Genomic DNA, 21294 nt, shown 5'->3' with positions numbered 1-21294 from the left:
ACAAAACCAATCAAGCCCTGATACAGAGTTTATAAAGGGCTAAAGACAACTTCTCTATATGTTAAAGGTTTAATAATTTATAAAATTCTTCCAGAATATCCAAATCACATGAACTCTGCCTACTAAGATGAAACAAGCATATGAACTCTGCCTGGTAGCACAGAGCAAGAACCCATTGGCACAGATAAATGGTGGGGTGTTTTCCGTAGACTGTGGGGTTAGGGTTACTGGTAAGGACCCTAAATATATCTAGGTAGATAACTGATGTATAGTAATTTACAAAATTATTTTAAGCAAGAAGTTCTAGTTCAACAGTAGTAAATATACTGAAGTCCTCTTTTAGGAATCAAAAATATATATGGTTTCTTTCCTTTATTCTCTTCCTATACTATAGAAGAAAATTACTCTATTGCATGCTATATAGGAGGTGGCTAAGAGGAAGAAAAGAGATAAGAATAAATGTATAAGGCAATGCTATTTCTAAAGTTCTGGTTCAGAATTTGAGTGAGTTCAGAGGTGTTCATCTTATCATGCTACACATATTCTTTACCAGTAACTGTAACAACAATGAAAGCTAATACTGACCCTATGCCATACACTGGGTGTTCCAGGAACTTCTTTTATAATAACTCATTTAAGACTCACTATAACATCGTCATCATCATATTCAATACATTGCTTTATGTGCATTTTATAGATAAGAAAATAGAGGCACAGATAAATTACTTGCCCAAGGTCACCAGGCATTCAAGCTCAAGAAGATATGCTCTTACCAGTCTGCTACCAGGTATTTTGAAAAGGGGTAACAAAGAGTTTAAAAAAATAGCTTCCAGTGACTGTGTCATAGGACAGTTACACCAAGCCATTCTGTCACTCTCTCAGACACACTTGGCCACTTAGAGATTCCTCAATGAATTCCTATCTACTCTAATAAGAGATTTCTAATCTCATTATATTTCACTCTTTTTCAGAAGTCATATTACTCACACTGACCTTGAAGTTAAACACAAGGTTGCAAAGTTTTCTTCTCTACCTATTCAAAACTAGACATCCCAAAGCCAGATCAACTCCCAGCCTTGTTACAAAGCCTTTCCAGAAAAAACACAAATGGTTGAAAAAACAATCCTGCTACCAACAACTGTTTAAGCCCAGACAAGTAACTGAACACTACAGCTTCAATTTACCTATAAAAAGAAGAATCTGATGATGTATGAGGTTGAAAGTGAAAATCGCTCAGTTGTGTCTGACTCTTTGCGACCCTATGGACTATACAGTCCATGGAATTCTTCAGGCCAGAATACTGGAGTGGGTAGCCTTTCCCTTCTCCAGGGGATCTTCTCAACCCAGGGATCGAACCCAGGTCTCCCACACTGCAGGTGCAATCTTTACCAGCGGAGCCACAAGAGAAGCTTTGATTCTAAAGTGTGAATCCATGTTGATCTTTCTCATCTTTGAACTCAGATTATTTATAATCACAGCTTTAGCTTCTTTTGTTTGTAATTTATCCCGGTGGGCCACTGAAAACTACCACATGTGTTTCCCTCTCTCCATTAGTCAATAACTAAATTAGCAAGCAATTAGTAAGCTGTGTGCCAGATGCTCTGTTAGGCACCAAAGTGATAAAAACAAGACTAACAGTATGTGATTAGTTTTTACTTACTAACTAGTGAAAGTTTCCACTACGCCTCAGTCAAGAGTTTAGGACTAACTAGTTGGAGAAATTACAACACAGTTTCCCTGAATACGCCATGACAGGTAGTCCTCAGCCTTAGCTAACCTCACACCTCTCTGAATGCATCATCACCCCCTCCCTCTGAGGAAAGTGTGATGAAGAAAGCAGGAGGTGGTGGACAGGAAGATGCACCAGCTGCTTCTAACTGGGGGAGAGAAGCCAGACTATGATTCTCACGTGATAAGTGATGGTGGCCGACTGCCAGTTCTCTCTCAACACTATCCCCATGTTTTTCAAGAATAGCATTCTGGGCACACGGCTGCCCAAAATAAAGACTACACTTTCCAGGCTTCTTACAATTGCTGCCATATGACCAAGTCCTGGCCAATGGGACAGAAGCAGAAGTGACCAGCATCACCTTCCTCCTGCCAGTTGTGTGGAGGGTAGACATTCTGGCCGGAAACGGGGAGCCCTTGTAGACCACAGGCTGGAGAAACATAATCCAAGATATAGGAATCTCTGATAATGGGGTTCAGCCAATACTGACCTAAGCTAATGCAAAAGAAAAATAAATCCCTGCCTTGTTTCAGCTGAAGTGAATCCTAACAGTCTTCCTTTCTTCATTCCCTTTTCCAACCCTATCCTTCTCACCTACCTGATCTTATGCTTTAGATCTTACTTGTTTTAAATGTCATTTTTTAAAAAAAGTATTTACTTATTTGGTTGCGTCAGGTCTTAGCTGTGGCATGTGGGATCTTCACTGTGTCATCTTTTGCTTCCAGAGCTTAGATGCTCCAAGGCATGTAGAATCTTAAGTTCTCTGACAAGGGATCAAATCTGCAACCCCTGAATTGCGAGGCAGATTCTTAACCAGTGGACTGCCAGGGAAGTCCCTTAAATGTCATTTCTTAATGATCACCTTCTCTGTCCTCTTCACTTGCATTCCAGCGTGCCTATGATAAATACACTTTTCTAAATTTGTCTTTCCTTATATTTATCACAATTTATGTGTATTTATCTATTTCTTTGGTTTCTATCTCCATCACTAGCATTCACACAAAGGTTCTTTTTTGTTTCTTTACCGTGGGCTCTTCCATGCCTGGCAAGTGCTTGACAGTGAAAGTGAAAGTTGCATAGTCGTGTCCGACTCTTTGCGACCCCACGGATTATACAGTCCAAGGAATTCTCCAGGCCAGAATACTGGAGTGGGTAGCAGTTCCCTTCTCCAGGTGATCTTCTCAACCCAGGGATCGAACTCAGGTTTCCACATTGCAGGCAGATTCTTTCCAACTGAGCCACAAGGGAAGCCCAAAAATACTGGAGTGGGTAGCCGATCCCTTCTCCAGGGGATCTTCCTGACCCAGGAACCAACTGGGGTCTCCTGAATAGCAGGAGGATTCTTTACCAACTGAGCTATCAGGGAAGCCAAGTGCCTAACAGGAAGCAATCAAATATCTGCAGAAAAAATGGCTGAAAATAGTGGCGGAGGTCCCCACTGCCTATTCTTGAATATCCACAGTAAATACTGCAAGTCTCTGCATTTATACCTGCTAACAAAAATCACAGGGAAAACTTTATAAATACTTAGCAGAGCTGCTCTCAAATTCAAAGGGCATGGTACTTGAAAATGGTGGTGCCTGCTTTAAAAAAAGAAAAGAGAAATTCATAAGATAAAGTGAAAATATCTTCATCTAAACAAATAATGCATAAAATATTTAATGGAAAATCACACATATTGTCAACATTTGCTTCTGATTTTTTCACGTATTTTTATTGCCTGTTTAATGCAGTCATGCCAAAGGGTAAAGAAGCATGGAAGGAAAACAAGAATTTTCTCCATACATGTACAAAGGCGAAAGAGTATCAACATTCGATTTTAGCAGCAGGAAGAGAAAGGGCTACTTGAGAACATTTAGTTCACAGAATCACATGTTTTAAGCACTTTCTTGCACTAAGTGCAGAAATACTATGTAAGTCTATAGCTAACCTCCAATAATGGTACATTCTAAACATACCAAACACCGGATTTTTTTATTCATCCTAGAGGCTGATGCAGATCTTCTAAAGTGTCTTAGTAATTTTAGATTAAGAAGGAATTTCTCCTCGCTTATGAGAAGTCAGGACAATTCAACCATTTCATTCTCAAACTTTACTAATGATCATTCCTTCCATAAAGCACTCTAGAAGACCAAATGCCCAGAATCAGGGTTATCAAAACTAACCATTAGGGTAAACAGTCCAAATATAAGACTCTGATATTAAAATATTATAGAGTGGAGATTTAGAAATGGTCCTTCCATTTGGCCTCTTTTTTACTCTCAAACCGCGGTGCTGACTGCCATGGTGGTACCCAGTAAGACCAGAGTTCTAAATGGAAATCCTGAAGCGTGTCCACCAGCCCAACAGAAAGTAAGGCCCTCCTCCACAAGTCTCTCACCTTTACATTTTCTGTAGAGGTCTGGTTGGATTTTGTTATAAAATATAACACCTCAATGATAAATGATACTCTCTCTCCATTCCCCCAACTCTATGACCACACATACTGAGTCATGAGCTAATTTGATGGGAAAGAGACTTTGATTCTTCCTGTGTATTTGAATCTAACTCTCAGAACTAGTGAGGGAATACATGGCCATGGAAGGATACAGAAAACACAGGACTTTGAGCTGCTCTGAGCTTTGCTCCTTATTAGCCTGTAATTTACCTTTTCTGTTCAATCATCTATAAAATGGGAACAGTACTAGGAATCACCTGTCTTTCAGGATAAAGTCAGAAGACAAGGTAACCCACTGTTCAAGAGCTCACGTTTGGACCCAGGCTGAATTACAATTTGAATATCGGTCCTGCCATTTCACTAGCTGTGTGATCCTAGTGTGATTGTATTCATCAGAGTGTCTAATGTGTAATAAATGTTAAGAAATTGGCCCCTGTCATTTCTCCTTTGAAAATGTAAAGCATTTCATCAATATTCAACTATGTTATCTAAAGATGCACACAAGACATCTAATGACAGAACGTTCATCCAATGCTTGCTCAGTATCCAGCATCACATCCTTTCTTACTGACAAAGCCAGCCTGCCCTCCCCAGATAGGCAGCTTGTGTCTCTAACACGCTGAGAGACACAGAAGGCCGGCCACAGTTCCCTCCAGTCACTGAAGATTTAGCCAGCTGTGTCAGTTAATAACCTCACTAAAAATTATCCATCAGGAAGTAGGGGGGAAAAGTCCTAATTGCTTTAGTGAGAGAAGTCATTAGTTATGTACCTGGCTCCTATGAAGTCTGCATGGCATTTATGGAAATGGCACACACCACAGGGAAAATGTTACCAAAGCAAACAAATATTTAACCTAAATATTAACTGGCTCCCTGCCATCTACTAATCCATTTCAAAGGTAATGTATCTTCAGAGAAACCCTCTTTCTGATTATCTGCAGGACAGGCACTCTATGTGTTCAGTGATAAAATTTTTATTTGGATTCCACGGCCATTTCAATAAATAAAAGTTGTCTTTTCTCCCCCTCCTGTTAGATAGTATAACCATGTATTCAATAGAACAGTTCCTGGACTAAGAGATCTAACGTCATCCCTATTAAATTTGTCAGAAGCAAGCATCATTGATATTTCTGAACCCTCCAACTGAAAGTCTAGAGCCTTCTTTCTTAATGAGAACATCAGCATCATAATCTTGGGTTTCATTATTAGCTGCTTCCTGTTTTATCTCAGGGAAGTTTCTAAAAGAAGGAACCATATTATTTTCTCCCCAGGAATTTAATACAATCGCTGCACACTTCTAAGAACGTGACATGATTCAATTTCTCATGTTTATCAACACTAGCAGAGAGCAATATGTGAGTAAAATGTACGATACAGTTTCCTGAAAAACAGGACTTACCATTTATCATAAAAATGTACTGTGCTGTTTGGAAAGAAATAAAAACTGCATGGTGCGGCTTTATCTGTCCTGAATAGTATACTCAGACCATTATTTGAAAAGGTCTACCATATCACATTTTAAAAGATTTTCCTAAAATATATTTCTATAATATGACTAGACAATTTTTATAAGAAATATCTAGTTTAGATCATTGACTGTCAGAATGAGTTATGCAGAAACACCAAGAATAAGTTAATATATCCTCCAGATGTAATGGAATTCAGTCATTCCCTCTGAGGACTCATCCAATTCATTTCTCTCTATTTCTCTCTGTCTCTACTTTGGGGAGAAAAGGTGGTAAAAGCATTTTCATGTGGTAATGATATTAGAAAAACAAGTCCTTGTGTTAAAGTTTTTATTTTGGTCAGGACAAGCATTACAGAATTACAAGATAGAAGGATGCTCACATTTAAGGATGACTGAAGTTGGTAGCTCCGATACTTTGGCCACCTCATGCGACGAGTTGACTCCCTGGAAAAGACTCTGATGCTGGGAGGGTTTGGGGGCGGGAGTAAACGGGGACGACAGAGAATGAGATGACTGGATGGCATCACCGACTCTATGGACATGAGTTTGAGTGAACTCTGGGAGTTGGTGATGGACAGGGAGGCCTGGCGTGCTGTGATTCATGGGGTCGCAAAGAGTCGGGCATGACTGAGCGACTGAACTGAAGTTGGTAGAGAAATTCCTCATGCATGGAGAAAGGGTATAAAACTTATTTCTAATCCCCAAATGCTATCATTTGTGTATGTCTTTATACCAAAATAAGTAATTTAAATCTCAGAAATCAGAAATGATCATGGAACCCTCAGCTGTGCGATCTCACAGTCAGACCACCTTCTCCAAAGTTTCATTTGATGCTAAAAAACTAGCCTGAAATATTTTTCCCAATTCTAATGTTTAAGTTTTTAAAACATTAGCTCAGCTGATAAAGAATCCACCTGCAATGTAGGAGACCCCAGTTTGATCCCTGGGTCAGGAAGATCCCCTGGAGAAGGAATAGGTTACCCACTCCAGTATTTTTGGGCTTCTCTGGTGGCTCACCTGGTAAAGAATCCGCCTGCAATGTGGGAGCTGCTGCTGCTGCTGCTAGGTCACTTCAGTCGTGTCCAACTCTGTGCGACCCCATAGACGGCAGCCCACCAGACTCCCCTGTCCCTGGGATTCTCCAGGCAAGAACACTGGCGTGGGTTGCCATTTCCTTTCTGGAGTTCAATTCCTGGGTTGGGAAGATCCCCTGAAGAAAGGAATGGCTAACCACTCCAGTATTCTGGCCTGGAGAAATCCATGGACAGAGGAGCCTGGCAGGCTGCAGTCCACGGGGTCGCAAAGAGTTGAACACAACTGAACAACTTTCACTTTCATAAAGTTTCTAAAAACAAAAGCATGTACCAAAGGCCCTCTTCTTTTTAAAAGTTTCAGAAACCTAATTGTGAAGAATCGCAATCCAGATGATTGTTTTCCTCTTTTCTGACAATGTCTGATCTATTTCCAGACATTAACTACAAGTACCACTGTCTAGTATGGTGTCATTAGAAAGTCCATAAAGACTGGCTTTCTAGGGTTTCCAGCAGAGCTAACATGTGTCAACTCCTGTCTTCAGCAAGGCTGGCAGAAGGTACCACTGGGGTGGAATTAGAAAGCAAGTATGTTTTCAAAACAGGTGTTTCTGTTGATATAACCATTAAACATCCTGCTCCTCCATAGTTCCTAGAAGAATAGGTACTTTCTCATTTCAATTTTTAATGCAAATTCCTATATTCCATGAAAAGCTATACTCCTTGGAGAATTTTCAGAATAATACGAAATCTGTGAGGTGAGTCTCTTAGTGTAACATCAATGCTCAACCTCCAGTATTTGGAGATCTTTTAGTGGAAGAAGGATAAACAGACTTAACTTGAAAGTTGTAAAAGTGATGGACATGGTGGCTGACCTTGCCTCTCTCAATGGTTGCACAGAGGTAGCGGAGAAGTCAAACAAATCTAGAGATGGTTACTCTTGGGTTCCTAGGAAGGCACAGTGGTCCAACATATGTCAAAAGATAAGGCAAAACCACACATTCCAGAATTAAAGAGAGTTAAAGACAATGAGACCTTAAAGATTAGGTAGCTCAGACATTCTCAATGTTTACTGAGTATAATATTCTAGACCCACCCACTGAGATGATGACTCAGCAGCAGTAGTTAGTTGTGGCAGAAGTAATAGGAATAGAAGAAGTAACAAACAGCACTTCTAAGAACTTGCTTTGGGCCAGATACTGTGCCAAATTCCTTACAACTATCACTTACTTAATCCTCACAATGGTCCTATTAGGTAGGGACTACTATTTCCCCCCAATGAAGGTGATGTGGAGGTGGAGGTGATGGAATTCCAGTTGAGCTCTTTCAAACCCTAAAAGATGATGCTGTGAAAGTGCTGCACTCAATATGCCAGCAAATTTGGAAAACTCAGCAGTGGCCACAGGACTGGAAAAGGTCAGTTTTCATTCCAATCCCAAAGAAGGGCAATGCCAAAGAATGTTCCAAATACTACACAATTACACTCATCTCACAGGCTAGCAAAGTAATGCTCAAAATTCTCCAAGCCATGCTTCAACAGTATGTGAACCACGAAATTCCAGATGTTCAAGCTGGATTTAGAAAAGGCAGAGGAACCAGAGATCAAATTGCCAACATCCCCTGGATCATCGAAAAAGCAAGAGGGTTCCATAAAAACGTCTACTTCTGCTTTATTGATTTTGCCAAAGCCTTTGACTGTGTGGATCACAATAAACTGTGCAAAATTCTGAAAGAGATGGGAATACCTGACCACCTAACCTGCCTCCTGAGAAATCTGTACTCAGGTCAAGAAGCAATGGTTAGAACCGGACATGGAAAAACAGACTGGTTCCAAATTGGGAAAGGAGTATATTAAGGCTGTATATTGTCACCCTGCTTATTTTGGGTTGGATGAAGCACAAGCTGGAATCAAGATTGCTGGGTGAAATATCAATAACCTCAGATACAGAGATGACACCACCCTCATGGAAGAAAGTGAAGAGGAAAAAAGAGCCTCTTGACGAAAGTGAAAGAGGAGAGTGAAAAAATTGGCTTAAAACTCAACATTCAAAAAATGAAGATCATGGCATCCAGTCCCATCACTTCATGGCAAATAGACGAGGAAACAATGGAAACAGAGAGACTTTATTTTCTGGGCTCCAAAATCACTGCAGATGGTGACTGCAGCCATGAAATTAAAAGACGCTTGTTCCTTGGAAGAAAAGTTATGACCAACCTACACAGCATGTTAAAAAGCAGAGACATTACATTGCCGACAAAGGTCCATCTAGTCAAAGCTATGGTTTTTCCAGTAGCCAGGTACGGATGTGAGAATTGGAGTATAAAGAAAGCTCAGTGTCAAAGAATTGATGCTTTTGAACTGTGGTGTTGGAGAAGACTCTTGAGAGTCCCTTGGACTGCAACTTTGAGTTTATCATGTTTTAATTTGAGGGACAGGGAGATATGGGTCATCACCAGTTGCCCCTCATCTCACCCCACAGAAGTGGGGATCTCAAAGGAATACCTCCCAAGGAGCTGGGGCTGAGTGGATTGATTCCAGACAGGGCTGTCTGGTGCCTGCTCATCCCCACCCTAAGGCGCTGGCTTCCTCACCATCTCTGCTCCACTGGGGTGTTGCCAAGTTCTTCTTATATTCAAGAGTCAGTCTCCCCTCTTGCCTCAGCTTCCTGTTCTGGGGGTGGGGAGGAAATCAGTGATACTGGAGACGACTGGTTGCTATCTTATGGGTTTGAGTTGCTTTTGACTATAAAACAATCTTGTTAATCCTCAAGGAAATCAGTCCTGAACATTCACTGGAAGGACTGATGCTGAAGCTTAAACTCCAATACTTTGGCCAGATGATGCGAAGAACTGACTCACTGGAAAAGACTCTGATGCTGGGAAAAATTGAAGGCGGGAGGAGAAGGGGATGACAGAGGATGAGATGGTTGGATGGCATCACCAAGTCGATGGACATGAGTTTGAACAAGCTCCAGGAGTTGGTGATGGAGCGGGAAGCCTGGCGTGCTGTAGTCCTTGGGGTCGCAGAGTCGGACACGACTGAACGACTGAGTTGAACTATTTCCCCCATTCTCCAGATGAGGAGACCAAAGCACAAGTGGTTCAGAAATCTGTTCAAGGAAGTCTGACTAGAAATTAAGTAGTCAAACCCAGACAGGCTGGCTTCAAAGTCTGAACTCTTAATCACTATACTAAATTACCCACCAATAGGGCTAAGGTGAGACCCAGGGCGTTAAGACAATGCCATGATTGAAGTTGATCTTTCCTCAATGGAGAAACTTAGAGGTAAAGGACTGGTATCTCTTATCAAAGACAAAAATCCACCAGTGCATTTCTAGGAAGAAATCAACCATCATATGACACCAACTACGCTTACACATTTTTTGGTACGCACTCCTCTAGGGAAGAAATGGACAGATGTTGTGTCCAGTTCATGGGTTCCAGCTGTGCTACTCTGACCAAGGTGCTATTCTAGGCAAGAGATTTCCATCCTTTTCTGTCCAACTCACTGTTCACTTACGGGATACAACACACCCCTGAGTCTGTATAAGTGAGTAAGTAAGTGTTAGTCACTCAGTCGTGCCCGACTCTTTGCGACCCCATGGACTGCAGCCCACCAGGCTCCTCTGTCCATGAGATTTTCCAGGTAAGGATACCGGAGTGGGTTGCCATTTCCTTCTCCAGGGGATCTTCCCAACCCAGGGATTAAACCTGGGTCTCCTGCACTGCAGGCAAATTCTTTACTGATTAAGCTACAAGGCAAGCCCTGAATCTGTATAAGAGGCTCCCAATTATGGTGGCTCTCAAAGGAGGGGAAAAAGGGAAAAGGGGAGAGAGAGATGCCACCCCTCAAAGGGAGACGGTAATTAGAAGAAAGTAGATAAGGTTCACAGAATATGAGGATGGAAATAAAGATGTGATTCTGATATGGCTTCAAAGGAAGATCTTCCTTTCCTTAAACTGACTATTCTACATAGCATTAATATATGTCATTAGGTCTTTGCTTTGTTTTAACATATACAAGCAGGCAGAATGCCCAGAATGATCAGGTCTACACCAAGCTGGAACTACTCCTGTACATTTTCTCAGAAGGTCATAAATCTATTTCCTATGCATTCTCTCAAAAGGGCATAAATATCTTTAACATTTGATATGCAGGATCAGGCCAAATATCTTAGATTTACTGAAATCTGTAAACCAAGTAAACCTTTTTACTTAGTTGTCATTTCTGTTCAACAATCAAGGTTATTCTGGGGGACCACAAGCAAGGATAATAATCATATAGTCCAAATGATCGCTACATAGAGGCATCTTTAAGATAACAATGAGGGTCAGCAATTTGTTTTCACCACAGTGACGCGAACTGGGAGTGCGTCAAACCCACCTTCATCACTTCCACCTGCAGGTCTTCGTGGAGGGAAGGCGTCACTTTCACAGCGTTCAGGATCTGATTGAGCAGCTGCTTCTCATCAGAGTCCGTTTCCATGGATACAAACCTCTCTTCTGCCAGGAGCTTCTGCAAAGAGGCACAAGACAGTGATCACAGACAGGCTTTCCCCTGCTGCCTTACTCTGCTGTAGCCTGGTCTGTACTACAGATAATGTTTCTTACTCGGGAGGCATGTAGCTGGAGGCCATTAGGAAGGAGTTTCCGCTCTGTGCCATTAAAAAGAAAAATGCGTCATGCCTTTGGTAAATGGTTTTTGGCAAAGGCTCTTTCCTGCTATTAGATAATTTACTGTAAATTTTATGAAGTGAAATTCTAATGTGGTGAACAAATAAGTTGTTTGGTGGGTGGGGATGGAGGATGAATGCACCAAGGGGAATCCAGCTTCTCACAACAGGCACGTTCGTACACACTCTTTCTGAATGAAGCTTTGCCACAGGAAAGGAGGTTTTATACACAGGTTGATTGTTCACATTTGTACTTCCTAACGTGAGCTATCATTTACCCAGGAATTATTCACAAATCTACAAATCTTAATATATTTTCATCAGAAAATCAATCCCACAGAAACCTAAACAAGAAGACAGTCATTTTCATGAGGTTTCCCAGAAGGCATTACATCTCACAGGACAGTTCTTCTCTACTTCAAAACAACTCATTTTTCATAAAATTCTTTATGAATTGAACCAAACCCTCCTTGCCTACAACTTGTATACCCTAGTTATACCTGGAGCCACACAGATTAAGTTTCTAAAATACCTGATCAGTGATGAACTCCACCTAAATCTCTTCTTCTCCACACTAAACCTCCTTGGGTGTCATCAAACGTTCTCCACATAACATGGTTTCATAGACACTTTCCTCCTCAACTGGCCTCCAGTGAATTTAACACTCCAAGGGTGGTCTGATAGCAATGAGCAGGAGCACCCAAAGGTGCAAGCTAAGGTAAACATTTATGGACTGTGGGTGATTAGGATGTGTCAATGTAGCCTCATCTTTGTTTTTTTTTTAAAAAGTATCGTTCTGGGAGTGATGATGGGTGAAGCTATGCATGTGTAGGGGAAGGGAGTATGTGGGAAATCTCTGCACCCTCCTTTCAATTTCACTGTCAATCTAACACTGCTCTAAAATAGTCTTTTAAAAATAACAACAATAAAAAAGATGGCAAGAGGGAAAGAAACACAGTCTTTGGTGGTCAGTGCCCTCCTATTTCAAACCTGGAATTGTTTACTTCTAAAATTCTAGTTGTGTGAGACAATTAAATGTGTTTACTGCTTAAAAACCAACCAAAAAACAAATAAACAAAAAGCAGTAATATGGAAGTTTAATCACACTCTCAGATCAAATTAGCTTAGTTGTAAGTCACAGTATATTTTACGCTGACTCACACAGAAACCTCATTCTCAAGGGCTGCAATTAAGCTGTTCTTCCCCCATCTGTCTTGGGGCAATTGATTTTTGAGACCCCAGAGTAGGATGGATTTTATATTTATCCCTATTAAAACTGTCCTTGTCCGATGCAGCATGGGGTTGCAACCATGAAGAATTTTTGGAATTCTGATTCATCCAGGGTAATGACTCCCTCTTTTAGCTGAATGTCACTGCAGATCCAGAAAACACGTATTTCAAACCTTCTTCTTAGGACTCCCTGAATTCATCTATACAGCTATACCTCATTTTATTGCACGTAGCTTTATTGCCCTTCACAAGTATCATGTTTCTTTATAAACTGAAGGGTTGTGGCAACTGTGTGTCAGTTAAGTCTACTGGCACCATTTTTCCAATAATATTTACTCACATAGTGTCTCTGTGTCACATTTTGGTAATTCTTGCAATATTTCAAATTTTTTTAGGTTTACTCTGTTTGTTATAATGATCTGCAATCAGTGCTCTTTGATGTTACTACTTTACCTGACTGAAGGTTCAGATGATGTTAGCATTTTCTTTTATCAAGAAAGTATTTTTTAGCTAGGGTGTATACATTTTTTTAGACATAATGCTACTGCACACTTAAGAGACTACAGTATGGTATAAATATAACTTTTATATGCACTGGGAAAATGTAAAATCCATGTGGTTCACTCTACTGTAATATCTGCTTTATTATGGTGATTGGGGATTGAACCCACAATATCTCTGAAGTGTCCACTCAAAAGAAATTTTTGACTCTACAGGGCAGCCCAGAGTTAGTTCATATACAAAACCCTGTTTTTACTTAAAGTAATAAAGACTAGAAAACTCTAAAAAAAAAAAAAAAAGCCTTAAAAGTTAATGGTGGGGGGCGCTTTCCTGATAGCTCAGTTGGTAAAAAATTCACCTGCAATGCAGGAGACCCCGGTTCAATTCCTGGGTCGGAAAGATCCACTGGAGAAAGGATAGGGTACCCACTCCAGTATTCTTGGGCTTCCCCTGTGGCTCAGCTAGTAAAAAATCTGCCTGCAATGCAGGAGACCTGGGTTTGATCCCTGGGTTGGGAAGACTCCCTGGAGAAGGGAAAGGCTACCCACTCCAGTATTCTGGCCTGGAGAATTCAATAGACTGTATAGTCCAAGGGGTGGCAAAGAATCAGACATGACTGAGCGACTTCCAGTTGTTAACGGGAGGTCACAAGGGACGCTGAGAGGAAGATGCCCAGTCCCCCATGTCAGTGAAGTTCCCATGAAAACATGAGATTGTAACTTACAGAGTTTGAGGGTTAAAAAAAAAAAACACTAAATGGAAAATCTATGTAATACCAGAGAAAAGAGAACATAAGTGGCAGGTTGAGACAAACTTCTATTCATTTTTACAGTTACTCTGGAGAAAAGCAAAGAATTTTTAATAACTGTTTAACTTTTTTAATGTTTAAAAATTCCTAACGTCACTGCATATTGAAATATACATTCTCTAATTCTAATCTGCTAACGGAAAAACAGTCATAATTTTCTTACTCTTTCATATTTACTGACACCGAAAAGGTATTAGAGACCTCTCTAAACTTAAAGACCAAACTATGAAACAGTAATGTGAAAAGACATCCAACAATGCTACCAATCCATGGCCATGCTGGAAGAATCCCCTGCAGGCTTGAACTCCACAGCGCTTGTCACTCAGCCACCAAAGCACTTAAGAAGTCAATGTTTATCTGTACCATTTTTCTAGATTCTACATATATGCATTGATATATGATGTTTGCTTTTCTCTTCGACTGACTTCACTCTAGGTTCATCCACATCTCTATGAATGACCCCATTTTGTTCCCTTTAGTAGCTGAAAAATATTCTACTGTGTGTAAAGATGTCTTTATCCATGTGTCAAACAGCTAGCGGGAAGCTGCTATGAAGCACAAGAAGCTCAGCTCAGTGCTCTGTGATGACCCAGAGGGGTGGAGTGAGGGGTTGGGGTGGAGGGTGGTCCAAGAGGGAGAGGATATATATACATATGACTGACTTGCTTCGTTGTATGCAGAAACAAACACAACATATAAAGCAGTTTATTCCAATTTTAAAACTCCTTTTTAAAAAGTCAATGTATTTATATAGCCAACAACTCTGCACCTTTGGAATTAGACTTACTACATACAGTGCAAAACAGAATGAACAAATGCTCAGAAAAGGAAGTGTATTTGTGCAATTTGACTTTTCTGATTAGACCGAATTTCTTTTTTCTTCCCAATCTCGTTCTGGAAACAAAACATTCACCAACTTAACTGTAGACTAGAAAACAAACCAAAATCGTTCCAGCTTACTATCATTATCATTGCTCATGACACAGAACCACAGATGCTAGATGCACATAAGATCTGAGCTGGTGTAGAACTTGAGGCGTCTCTCTTGGAGTCCCTTACAGTCCTAAAAGTTAGGTGCCATAAAAATTATTTCATTGCTATGGGGGCTTAGCAGAGTCTCCAAGAGTCAGTGTCTGACCATATATGCTCAGCAAGGTAACGCTGTGCAGAGAAATGCTGGAAAAGAAAAGACAATCGTTATCCTCTCTGGTTATTACACAGTTCAATCAATTTCTGTTGGGGTCTTTAAATAGCTACAGTTTAGAATGGTAACTATTTGCTCTTTCAATGCCAAGGTGGTCTGTCAACTTCTCTCATCCTGTTGGGGTAAGAACAGGATGTATTGTATACTGTACCTGTATCCCTGCCAAGGCATGTTGAGCCAGCTTCACATTCTTGGATTCCAAAGCCAACTGGAGGGGCAGCAGGCATTTCTCCCTGGCAACACATAAATAAGGACCATATGTGAGCTCAGCAAGGCTGGCAGCCAATGGATGCAAGCCTACGTACACTCACCCTCAAATGCCACCACATACATACACTGAACTATGACCAGTAATGAAACTGCACCTGGAGTGAAAAAATAAAAAAGAACAAAACAGCATAAATGCTATGCAGAAATCATAGCGTACCAGCAGCTCACCTTCTTGAGATAGCTATAGAGAACACACACACACAAGAACTCTCAAACAATTGTTTTGGTGAACTAGTTGTCACATGGTAAGTCCTTTACCAGTCCGTGAACATGCCTTGCTCTTTCCCAAAGTAATATAATTAACTGTATTCAGTACACCTGGGGTGTGTAACCCTAGAAAGCACTGTTTACATAGATTTCTATGCCTCTGCTCAGACCTCTCCCCAACCTAGCAAGTGAGGGCATCATCACCTGGACTACTCTGCCTCATCAATATAAATTGAAATTTGATACACTTGTCAATTTCTCCCCAATTCAAAGTGTTTCTTAATCAGCTATAACTTTTTAAAAATTTTATGTATTTATTTTTGTCTGTGCTGGGTCTTCATTGCTGCACGGGCTTTTCTCTTGTTGAAGCAAGTGGGGGCTACTCTCCAGCTCTGGCGTGCAGGCTTCTCATTGCTGTGGCTTCTCTTGTTGCAAACAATAGGCGCTAGGTGAGTGGGTTTCAGTAATTGTGGCACGTGGGCTCCACAGTTGCAGCTCCCAGGCTCTAGAGCATGGCTCAACAGTTGCGGAGCACAGCATGTGGGATCCTCCTGGACCAGGAATCAAACCCACACCTACACTGGCAGGCTGGCTCTTTACCACTGAGCCATTAGGGAAACTCCACCTATAATTTTTGAATTACCTCTTTAGTCTCCATGCTGCTGCTAAGTCACTTTAGTCATGTCCAACTCTGTGCGACCCCATAGACGGCAGCCCACCAGTCTCCTCCGTCCATGGGATTTTCCAGGCAAGAGTACTGGAGTGGGGTGCCATTGCCTTCTCTGTTAGTCTCCATGAAGGTGACCTAAATTTTGTGATGGGGCTTAATAAACATGTTTCCAAGGCAGAAATACAATCAAACCAGCAACAGCTTGGACCCCTGAGAAGTACCTGACATTAAGTGAAAGACAAAAACAAAAAAACCTTGAGAGCTACTTGCGTATTTTGAAGCTTAAGAAAAAAATAACTGGGCACTAAAATATATCGGGAATAAACTAAGAGGACTACAAAGAGAAACCTATTTTTCTGTAAGAAGCATTCACTCTAAATAATTAAACAACAGACCAAGAATTTTAATCAACCCATTATTTCCCCACAGAGTTACGCTGGCACAACAAATGAAATGTTACTTAATTTTACCAGGCTCCTCCACCCTCACTTAAATCAGAGCAGCCTCATTTGATCTCTTTTATATTTTCAGCATAAACTGAAAGATTCATTGACTTTAGAGTCTGTGAAAGCCACAGGGTAAGATCACGCAATTTCGTCTTTAGAGGAAAAAGCGTCACTGGTGTAGAACACAATGAAACAGAAAGTTAATTATAGCTCCGATTCCTTCCTGTCCACCCTGCAGTGTTTTCGTGGAATCCTCCATCAGCAGCTCCATGACAGATGGAGGCAGACCCAGACACTCCCCCTAATGCTGGCCACAAAGAACAAAACCAGACTATCAGAAAGAACATTTTGCCTTCCTGATCCTTCTCACTGTCCCCTTACTGACTCAAAGTTACGGTACCCCATTTTATATGACAATTGTTTCACAGTATAACCATTTTTCATTAGTACATCCTTTGACAGGTGGATAAATTACCCAACGGTGTCACTTCCAGTTCAGTTCAGTCGCTCAGTCGTGTCCGACTCCTTGCGACCCCATGAATCACAGCACGCCAGGCCTCCCTGTCCATCACTAACTCCCGGAATTCATTCAAACTCATGTCCATCGAGTCGGTGATGCCATCCAGCCATCTCATTCTCTGTCATCCCCTTCTCCTCCCACCCCCAATCCCTCCCAGCATCAGAGTCTTTTCCAGTGAGTCAACACTTCGCATGAGGTGGCCAAAGTATTGGAGTTTCAGCTTTAGCATCAGTCCCTCCAATGAACACCCAGGATTGATCTCCTTTAGAATGGACTGGTTGGATCTCCTTGCAGTCCGAGGGACTCTCAAGAGTCTTCTCCAGCACCACAGTTCAAAAGCATCAATTCTTCAGCGATAAGATTTCTTCACAGTCCAACTCTCACATCCATACATGACCACGGGAAAAACCATAGCCTTGACTAGACAGACCTTGGTTGGCAAAGTAATGTCTCTGCTTTTCAATATGCTATCTAGGTTGGGTGGCTATAATTTTCTCACTATTATCATGATCTTCAGCTTGTCTCAGTTATAAGGCAAGCATTGCTATGCAGTCAAGCGAAAGCAGGAAAAGTTAATTTTCCCAATTTTATTTCTGTTGTTTAATCATAACCAGTTCAGTTTATAAACTTGGAAAAGTTAACTGGAAATGTGAAAGTCAAGTGAGAATTAGTAATAATGGGCTCATTGTGCTCGTGCTCAATCATGTCCGACTCTTTGCAACTGCATGGATCGTAGCATCCCATGCTTCTCTGTCTGTGGAATTTTCCAGGCAAGAATACTGGAGTGGGTTGCCATTTCCTACTGCAGGGGATCTTCGCACCGCAGGGATCGAGCCCATGTCTCTTGTGTTTCCTGCACCGTCAGGCAAATTCTTCACCACTGTGCTACCTGGGAAGCCCCTAATAATGGGCTGATTGAGTACTAACAGAAGAACTATAGAAGTTCATCTGTAAATCCTTGAAACAATCAAATTTCCACCAGGACTAATTGACTGTGAAAGAACTTTCAAATTTTTGCAGTCAGATCTGCCAATGAGGGCATGGTAGCTGTGGGCAGACAAGGAGGTCCAAAACTCCTATAGTCTCATAGCCTGGAGCAGGGACAGTCTCTGTTGAGTGGCTGTGTGCTGAAAATGCACAAGTATTACATATATCTCACCAAGGCATCAAAAAAGAGTGGATGCAGCATTCAGCAATAACAAGGATCTTCCTAGAATGCTGAAACCCCTGAGCTCTGGAGAGTAGTATTATGTTTGCAGATAAACCGCAGCATGCCCATACTGCTCTTCTATCGACAGTATTAGACCTTGAAATCCTCATCACACTCCCTTCAGTTCAGTTCAGTTGCTCAGTTGTGTCCGACTCTGTGCGACCCCATGAATCACAGCATGCCAGGCCTCCCTGTCCATCACCAACTCCTGGAGTTCACTCAAACTCATGTCCATCAAGTCGGTGATGCCATCCAGCCATCTCATTCTCTGTCGTCCCCTTCTCTTCCAGGCCACAATCCCTCCTAGCATCAGAGTCTTTTCCAGTGAGTCAACTCTTCGCATGAAGTAACCAAACTATTGGAGTTTCAGCTTTAGCATCAGTCCCTCCAATGAACACCCAGGACTGATCTCCTTTAGAATGGATTGGTTGGATTTCCTTGAAGTCCAAGGGACTCTCAAGTTTTCTCCAACACCACAGTTCAAAAGCATCAATTCTTCAGTGATCAGTTTTCTTCACAGTCCAACTCTCACATCCATACATGACCACTGGAAAAACCACAGCCTTGACTAGACGGACCTTGGTTGGCAAAGTAATATCTCTGCTTTTTAATATGCTATCACACTCCCTTACCTACTTCTAAACTCACACCATTTATACTGAAAATTGGAACAAGAGTACTGATAAATGCCAGCACTACCAGGTCCCACCATGATTCCAGGGAACACCACTGAACTGCTCCGCAAGCCCGTCATGGTCACCAGGAAGAACTGGAAGATGTAACGGGTTCATCTAGGATTTGGTCTTATTGAAAGGTATCATCATTTAGCGGAAAAACTATGGGCTATGGAATCACACAGATCTGGATGGAAACCTTAACAGTTCTAAAGTTGTGCAATCTCAGTCAAGACACTTAACTATTAAATCTTAGCTTCACAATCCACAGAAGAAGCACCTTAAGACCAATCCTGCAGGGTTAAAAAGTACAGAAAATGTTTATCAGAGGTTGGAGAACTTTTTATGGAAAAAGAGGCTGATAAAAATTACATCAAGCATCGAAGACCAAATGATCTCTGTGCTAAGTACTCAACTCTGCTATAGCCCAAACCTGTCAGAGACAACATGTTGATAAATGAGCATGGCTACGTTTTAAAACAGGCAACAGGCCAGATTTGGTCTGCCGGCTAGTTTGCCCAGCCCTGATATTAACAAAGGCCCGGCAGAGACCATGATTTAAAGCACAGGATAACAAGATCCAATCTTGTTGTAGTACCCAGAAAGATTTTTGCATAGGACATGGATCATGGGTCTTGGAGCACCAAGATCTCTAGCACCAAGATTTCTCTTAGAAAATCAGTGCTTTAAGGAAGCAGACAGAGGAAGTTCATCTGGGTACTAAACCAAGGCATTCCATCCATCCAGTTATCCATCCAACCAACACCTGAGAGTCTGCTATGTGCAAGGCACTGTCATGAAAAGACCCAACAAGGAACAAGATAGAACAGATAATTACTTTCATTTTATTCATAGAAGGAAAAAGAATAAAAATTACTTATTGTTTTGCTATTAAATCTACCAGTCACTTCAGTCTTAAAATGGGCATTCTTACTCTTGTTTTATATGTGAGAAAATAGAGTTTCAGAGAGATTTAATAGCCTGCCCAAGGTTACACAGCGAAAATCTACTGGAAACAATCCGAACAGAAATCCATCTCACTCCCAAGTTCTTCCAACACCCTTTAGTGTCAAAAGATGAGAACAAAGCTAGAATAGTTCCGTTTCTTAATCTTTTCTCAATCATGAACACAAAAAGATCCTCTTCCTAGATACATATACGAATCATTTTAGGGGATTCATACTTCTCCCCCTTCCCCTGGGCTTTGCTGGTGGCTCAGTGGTAAAGAATCCACCTGCAATGCAGGAGATAAGGGTTAGATCCCTGGTGGGCAAGATCCCCTGGAAAAGGACATGGCAACCCACTCTAGTATTCTTGCCTGGGGAATACCACGGACAGAGGATCCTGGTGGGCTACAGTCTATACATAGGGTCGCAAAGAGTCAGACTTGACTGAAGTGACTGAGCGCATACATAGGTCCCCCCAAACTCTAACTCCACATCGATCCCAAGTTAAGAGCTTCAGCTTTCAGGAGAAAGGACCTGCCCCAAAAGGCAGAAACTTCTGTGTGTCAGAGAAGAGGCTGGGTTCCCTGGCTGGGCTCAGTCCCAGTAGGATGAAAAGCTTTGAAGTCATGTTACACTAAGCCCTGAAGCAAGAGAGAGAAAGAGGGGTGTATGTGGGGGGTCTGTGTCGGTATGTGTGTGGGTGAGTGTGTTGGTGTTGGTGTGTGTGTTGGTGCGGGTGGGTGGATGGGTGTGTGCTGAGGGGGTTGACAAATCTCCTCAGGATTCATGGCCTCTCAGCCCCAGCAATCCCCTAGATTAGAATCATGAGCCTCCGTTTAGGACTGTAACAGGATATGAACACATGTGGGGCACAGCTGATTACGTGGCTTGCTCTCTGGTCTCATAAAAATCCTTCTGCCTTAATTTTTTAAGGTGATTTTAATAAAAGAATAACAGGCTTGTTAATTGAGTCTCAGGATGAAATGTATAATGAAGATGCAACGTGGCACACACTCTTTGCACAGACTGTTTTGGAACAAATCGCCTTTTGATCCTTCTAGATACTGCCTCATTGGGGAACAGGCACACCAAAACCTACATTCAGTTACACGAAGTGATTATTCTTTATGCGTGGGCACGTGCAAGTTCACTTTTGCCTAACTGAATAAAGACGGTGGCCCCAGGTTCCATGCCCTGGCATGTCATTATTTCTTAAAGAAGGATAATTAGCAGCTCTGCACACGCACAAGGAAGATATCATCCTGTGAC

The 21294-nt window shown here is 41.6% G+C and overlaps 1 protein-coding gene across 4 annotated transcripts in view; it reads right to left on the bottom strand.

Moving 5' to 3' along the window:
• Nucleotides 1-21294, bottom strand: part of ARFGEF3 (ARFGEF family member 3) — a 183119-nt gene that overhangs the window by 120233 nt on the left and 41592 nt on the right. For all 4 annotated transcript variants that reach the window (XM_088840780.1, XM_088840781.1, XM_055433723.2 and 1 more), the window contains exons 3-4: nucleotides 15233-15314; nucleotides 11050-11181 (exon numbers count right to left, since the gene is read on the bottom strand). In XM_088840780.1, coding sequence (XP_088696906.1) covers nucleotides 11050-11181; nucleotides 15233-15314 — 214 coding nt within the window. The remainder of the gene's footprint in view (nucleotides 1-11049; nucleotides 11182-15232; nucleotides 15315-21294) is intronic.

The sequence above is a fragment of the Moschus berezovskii genome, chromosome 10 (assembly GCF_049115385.1).
Source record: "Moschus berezovskii isolate FMDL1 chromosome 10, NW_MosBer_1.0, whole genome shotgun sequence".
Lineage (NCBI taxonomy): Eukaryota > Metazoa > Chordata > Mammalia > Artiodactyla > Moschidae > Moschus > Moschus berezovskii.
Note: the sequence above shows the minus strand (reverse complement) of the source record. Positions and strands in the feature narration are given on the sequence as shown.